At 50.0% G+C, this 6,731-nt stretch overlaps 1 protein-coding gene across 1 annotated transcript; it reads right to left on the reverse strand.

The window, feature by feature from the left end:
- Positions 1-1,286: 1,286 nt before the first annotated feature.
- On the reverse strand, positions 1,287-5,579 carry LOC132401353 (photoreceptor cilium actin regulator-like). The gene has a single exon (XM_059983484.1). It carries the CDS (start codon positions 5,577-5,579, stop codon positions 1,287-1,289), a length of 4,293 nt encoding a protein of 1,430 aa, XP_059839467.1.
- Positions 5,580-6,731: the final 1,152 nt, after the last annotated feature.

The following is a 6,731-nucleotide window of genomic DNA, read 5'->3' on the forward strand; positions in this document are numbered from 1 at the left end:
GATTGTTAGAAACTGTTTGGTAACAGTCTCCTGCCCCAATCAAGTGGCATAATGTCGTAAATAAACAAATGGAATCCCGGCTACTTTCTCAATTTGTTTTTGTTTTTTAAGAGCTATTCCAATTAACCAAGAGCCCTATTGACCAGAATAGATTGTATTTGCCAAGTAACCCAGATGTTTCAGGTGAGATGAATGGAGCTTCAGTTTAATATACCATCTGGAAGATAGATAATGATTCCCTTCTTTCGGCCTTGTTAGCTCACCATTTTGAAATAAAACTCCGGAATTGATCTGAACCTGCTACCTAAGAGACAAGTACTTGCAAATAAGCCATACGGAGTGAATATTTCCATTAATAGGAGAGTGGAGGATCAGAGGACATAGCCTTATAATAAAGGAACATCCCTTTCGAACCACGATGAGTAAGTTCTTCAGCAAGAAGTGGTGAACCTGTGAAAACCATTGCCACAATGAGCTGTGATGATGAAATCTCTGGGTGTATTTAAGGCAGAGTTTAATATGTTCTTGATTGGTAAGGGTTACGGGGTGAGGGGAAGATCTGAGAATGGGACTGAGTGGCAGAGAAGACCCAACAGGCCGAATGGACTAATTCTGTTCCTATATCTGTTGGCCTTATTGCTATAGCTGATAAAATAAGGAATAGAGCAATAAAAGTGGAACCAAGGTGATTGCAGCCTCACTAAGTGCATAAGATCATAAGATAAGGGAGCAGAATTAGGCCATTTGGCCCATCGACTCTGTTCTCCATTCTCCTGCCTTCTCCCCATATCCTTTCATGCCCTGATAATCAAGAATCTATCCACCTCTTCCTTAAATATACCCAGTGACTTGGCCTCTACAGCTGCCTGTGGCAACATAGATTCACCACTCTCCTCACCTCCGCTCTACAAGGATGCCCCTCTATTTTGAGGCTGTGTCATTTGGTCTTAGACTTCCTCACCATAGGAAACACTGACCCTTCTGAGGCCTTTCACCATTCGATAGGCCTCATTCTTCTAAATTCCTGTGAGAATTCATTCTTCACGATTAAGGATAGGACAGGGGTGGGAACTGGGCTAGTAGGTGTGGGTCAAAAGGCTTTCTCTTCCCTCCTCTTCTATTATACTCAAACGTTTAGGGATGTGAACATATCATGGAAGAAACTATTAAACTAAATCTGTTCTGTCAATCTCTCCGTCTGATGACTAGATAACCTGCAAGCATTTACAACTTGGATTCACATTAAAACTTTCCCTCTGCAGTAGGGACTGAAGCCAGTGCAACACTTACCCAATGCTGTGGAGTGTAGGTTCACTTGTAGCTGACGTGGATGCAGAGACTCTACCCTGGGTTCCGATTTTACAATCCAGTAGATAATTCCTCTTAACAAAAGGCTGGGGGTGGACTCCACTTAGTGTCAACCTTCTGTGCCGATCTCCTGGCTTCCTGAGTATAAAATTGTTCCTCCACACTGCTCTTGACATCATCGGGCTACCATCTCCCACAACCTGGCTCTGTAATTGATCATTTGCATCAGGTGCGCCAAAGCAGTTGACAGAAAGCGACTTGGCCTCAAATATGGAGTTATACAATGGACAAAATATGGATGAAGCATTGGAACCAGTTTTCACAGACCTCTGAGACTCCCAGTCGTCCTCAAGCTGGTTAGTAGACCCCTTCCGCAAGATGCCCAGCGAGATGGGTGGAGAGTGATTTCTGGTACCTGATGTAGAGCTTGGTTGCCTGCAGTTGGCGGGGGGTGTTGGCAGCTTACGGTGCAGGAATGGGCTGGGCTGCTTCTGTTGTGTAGGTGGGTTTGGAAGCTTTCGATGGGCGGGAGGACTCGGCAGCTTCCTAGCCATAATTGGACAAGATCTTGTTGGACTGGCTGGAGGAGTCTGCTGTTTACTAATTGTCGGTGGGCTTGCACGTCTGTTGGTGAGAGTTTGAGGGGAGGATCTGTCTGGATCTGGGCACCTCCTCGATGCAGGAGGGGAGGGTGCTTTATAACCAATAGGTCGGAATAGAGTTTTAGGCTGCAAAGGTGGACTTGTAAATCTCTTCTCCGCGGTACTGGGTGAAGGAGTTGGGAATCTAGTTGCCTGAAAAGGGGCCCTTGGTTGCGATGGTGGACTGACAAACTTCTTATCCGACAGATGTGTTTGGCATAAGAGTTTCATTGGAGACATTTTCTTGATTATGGTAGGGCTGGTGAGTGTTGTGGCGTCTGATTGTTGGCTTGAGTTGACAGACCGATGGGTCTGATTGTCAGTTCCTTGGACTGAGTTGATGGATGGAGGGGTTGAGTTCACGGATGCACGTGTTGAGTCAACAGGTTGGTAGGTTGAGCAGTTTGGCTGGGTTGAACTGGCAGATGGGTGAGTTGAGTTGATAAGCTGCTGCGCTGAACTGAGAGTAGACTGGGTTCGATTGACGGAGGGATGTGCTGAATTGGTGGATGCTTGTGTCGCATGGACGTAAGGTTGTGTTGAGCTGGTAGGGATGATGGCCAATTTTGTTGAATTGACCAACGGTTGTGCTAAGTTTTCAGATGGTTGGGATGCGTTGACGTATGATCGCTTCAAGTTAACGTAGGGTTGGGCTGGCCCGTGGGGCGGCTGGAAGGAACGTTCTGATTGCTGGCATGGCTTCTTCGGGAGGGGCGCGGACGCTCTGGGTGCGCTGGGGGAGAAGGATGCCCGATTTTCACTGGGCTCCTCTCCCCTTTGCGGCGGATTTCTTGGTTCTTCCTCTCGCCTGTCCAAGCGGGGCGAAGCTGCCTCTTTGCGCGGACAGGGGGGCGGGCACCGCGGTCGTGCCGGCCTGCTCTCGGAATCACCCGAGTAGCGCAGGTTGATGATTTTGTAGGGCTGCCAGTCCTGGAGCGGCCCGGCTGTCCGCGAGCGGCGGTGTACCTCGGCACTGGGAGGGTGCTCTTGGTTCCTGTCAGTACCGCCGCAGTATAAGCGCACCCCGCGCTCCACCGCCCCCTGAAGCCTTCTTGCTCCTCCTGGGCTGGCGCCGCCTCCCGTGTGCTTACTGGGTAACAATGCCACCGAATCCAACGATGCCATCAGTCGCTGGGTCACTGTAGCCTTGGGTACAGAGACCGGGACGCCAGTGGCTTCCCCAATGGCGCACGTGTCCGTGGTTGAGAGGGAGCTAACATTAGTCATCTCGGATGCTCCTGAGGTCGAGGGGGAGACGATGTTGGTTGTCGTGAGCGGGATGGGACCTGCACTGGAGCTTGCGTCTCCCGCCTCCGATGCTGCATGATTTTGCCTGGTGTTGAGCGTTGAGGTGTTGGGTGAGAGCTCGAGTGCTGTGGGAGGTGGTGGGAACGTACCGGCATCCGTCTCAGTTAACACTGTCACCGGGGAGAGGTCAGTGGTGGGGTCAGTCTCGGGGCAGACTGGGGCGCTGTTGGCCCGTGGCTTTCTGCAAGGCCGGTGGGGGACCAAGGGCAAGGTGGGAGCACTGGGCCGGCGGGATGCCAGGGATGCAGCCGATGGTATGGCATCTCCTGGGTTGGGGCTGTCATTCAACAACTTGCTGGCCTTGGCCAGGCTGGGCGATCTCTCTTGGCTGGGTAACATATTGAACTTTTCTTGAAGGGAGGCCCTGAGTTTGGGGCTGGGGTCAGGGGTCTTGTCGCGAGTCAGGCTGCTTGCTTCCCGGCGTTCGGCGCGGACTGGGCTGCTCGCACCCCGGGGCCTGGCTCGGGCTGGACTCCCGGCTCCCTTCTGGCGGCCGGCTTCAGCTTCGGTCCGGTGCATCATGTCCAGCCGCCGGCTCAGGTCCTTCTGTGTCCTCTGCAGCTCCAGAAGGGTGGGGTCCTCAGTCTTGCTGCGCAGAGACTCGGCGGACCTCGACCGATGCTTCTTCGGCCTGCGTCTCCTCAGTCCGCCTGCGCTGCGCGGCCTGGCCGGCTGCGGTTTACTCTCCTCGTCCGACCAAACCTGCGACGCAGTGGGTGTGGGGACGAACTGGATTTTGTGGCTGATGGCGTCTCTGATCTTCATGGTCATCTCCTCATTCTCGGGCTTTTCTATCCTTTTCAGCGTGGACCGTACTGCCGCAGTTTCTGGCGGTGTCGACTTTGGCCTCCGAGGGCCTTCGGGCAAGGTGGAATCCGACTCACTCCCTTCCTCATCATCCTCACCCAAAGAACAAAAGTCCATGGACTCGCTGTGAGCCAGTGCCTCACCCTCTGTGCTGGTAAGCGACCCCAGAGACCCCATGGATCTGTTCTGACTCACCAAAGCATTGGACGCTGACTCACTGGGTAGAGAGCACAGCGCTCTCTCCTCAGGGGAGGAACAAACTGTGCCTCTGCTTGGAGCACAGTAGCACGAATTTGAGGAAGAAGAAGGCATTCGTGCTAGGTTTGCGGGAGTGGAATTTGGAAGGGAGTTCCTGCACAGAATGCAAGCACTGGGATTGCAACATGCTGCTCTGGAAACTTTCTCAGGATTGCTATGCTCCTTCAAGGTGCAATATTCCTTTGCGGTATCCGTGTCGGCACCAATGCCACTGTCCTCTGAATAAAGAGTGGCATCCCTTGGCCTGGTGTGAACAGGCTGTGTCGTGCAGGCTCCCAGTTGGTCGATCAGCATTTGCAGCCTCTTGTCCGCTTGTTGCTTCAACAGGAATCTTCTCTGGAAGATGCTTGCGGCACTTTGCAGATAGTCGCAGGTTTCCCGCAAGACGGTGGCAGTCAGGGAGGTCACCGTTCCGTTGGTTGCCTGCATTTTGTTCACTGTGTAAAGCAGCAGCTGTTGCAGCAGGTCGGGCTGTTCTTTCGGGTCTGCTTTCTCGGTCGGCCACGTGAGATGAGGGCCAACGTCCCTGACCAGCCTCTCGCCGTCGGCAGCTACTTCCTCCAGCATCTTGTTGATTTCCTCAAAGCGAAGCGTCAGGAAGCTTACCATCTGTTGAAGCGTCAGCTGAGCTTGCGCGGCCTGGTCGGCTAGGCTCAGGATGGTGTCATATTTAGAAAGGCTGGTGTTGAGATAAGCATATGCTGCCTGATGGGCTTCGACCAGTGATGTAGGGAAATCTACCTTCTCTTCATTTTCACCTCTGGATTGGCTTCTAGACCTCAGCTTCGTGCTCTTTGTTTGCTTGGCTGCGTGACGACCCTTCTTCCTGCTGCTCTTGCTTTGCTGAATTGTGTTGCCATTGTTGGAACAGTCGCAGTCTTTCTGAACACTCGGATCCTGGGGTGCTCGTGTCTCTGAACTAGCGGCCTTGGCTGCTACCGTCTTGGTGCTGCTTGGTAGTTTCTTCCCACTGGTCTCCTTAGGCAGTTCTGTGGGCCCCACCGTCGCAGGCATATTTTGCCATTGGCCTCTTCCCCTTTGCTGTGAGAACTCATTCCTGGGACTGGTATCCTCTTGCACTTCCTTGGACAGGTTCGATTCACTGTCAGAGTTTTCCGGACCTCCACCGACAGGGCAGGATTGGCTTTCGGCAGGCGTTCTGTCCACAGGCGACAGGGCCTTGGCTTTCTTTCGAGGTTTAAAAGTACTTTTTGCAATGGTCTGTATTATTTCGCTTTGCGATGGTGCACAGCCCATTGCTATTTTTCTTTAAGCAGTGAAAAATACTAATCAATTCTCACAAAGAAGGATTAACACTACCCCGTAGTGGTGTTGTCAGCTGCAGGTGCTCTTGTTCAGTATGACTTCAGCTGGCTCCTCGCTCTTCAAACCTTGTATGTTGACAGCTGTCAAAGCTCAGACCATTCCTTAGAATACAATAAAATCATTCTGCGAGCGGATCCTTCAATATCTTTCTTGTTGAACTGCTGGCCTTCCGTTTAACTTTCTCCCCATCTTCACGTCTCAGATGTTGTGGATTAAGTGCATTACCAGGCATGCTTCTAAGAATAACCTTCCAAGATTATCAGATTAGTCACGTTTTATCAATCAGTTCGTCTTTACCTGCCATGAAATACTGACAAAGAATGTTAAACAAGGAATAATTGTTTGTGTCTTTTTAACATTAAGCAGATATTAGGATCAACTGAGGGGCTATTGAGAAAGAAATATTCACAGGTGCCTCGATTTACCATATTTAACACAGAAGTGTAATTGTTTTTCCAGAATCCAACCCTGAAATTTTGAAATACTGAAGAGAAGACAATAGACTCAGCAATAATCTTTACAGGCTGAATTTCTTAACCCTATGATTACATTCACCTGTACTGGACAATCCCTTTCAACAGTTAGAAAGAGTATTTAAATATGAATAGCCTTTTCCATTCAAGATATCTCTAAATTCTTCACAGACAATGGATCACTTTTGAAATATTGCTTCTTTTTGCAAGCCAATGCAGCAGTCAGTTTGCATATGGCAAAACTCCACAACAACAATGAGGTTTATTTTTATGATTCTTAGGGTGCATTGGGAGTTAGCACATATGGCAAATAACTTCAGCCATCACTCTTCAGATCTGAATATGGACTGTAGATTAAATTTAAAATGCAGCTCTGGACAATGGTTCCTAAAAATTGTGAACCGTGGTTAATTAGAAGACTAGATAATGCTGATTTCAAATTTATTCGGGTGCAAAGAGGGAAGTGAGATGGCTGTGTTAGTTGAAAGGAAGCATTGTGGATGCATTGTAAGTATGGAATTGTCCTGAACTGTCCTGTGATCTTTAGCATATAAAATACCATGTAGTATTGGGTCAAGTAGGCTTCTTTCTCGAAGGAGGTTTCTGTATG

This window comes from Hypanus sabinus, chromosome 10 (genome assembly GCF_030144855.1).
Source record: "Hypanus sabinus isolate sHypSab1 chromosome 10, sHypSab1.hap1, whole genome shotgun sequence".
NCBI classification, from domain to species: domain Eukaryota; kingdom Metazoa; phylum Chordata; class Chondrichthyes; order Myliobatiformes; family Dasyatidae; genus Hypanus; species Hypanus sabinus.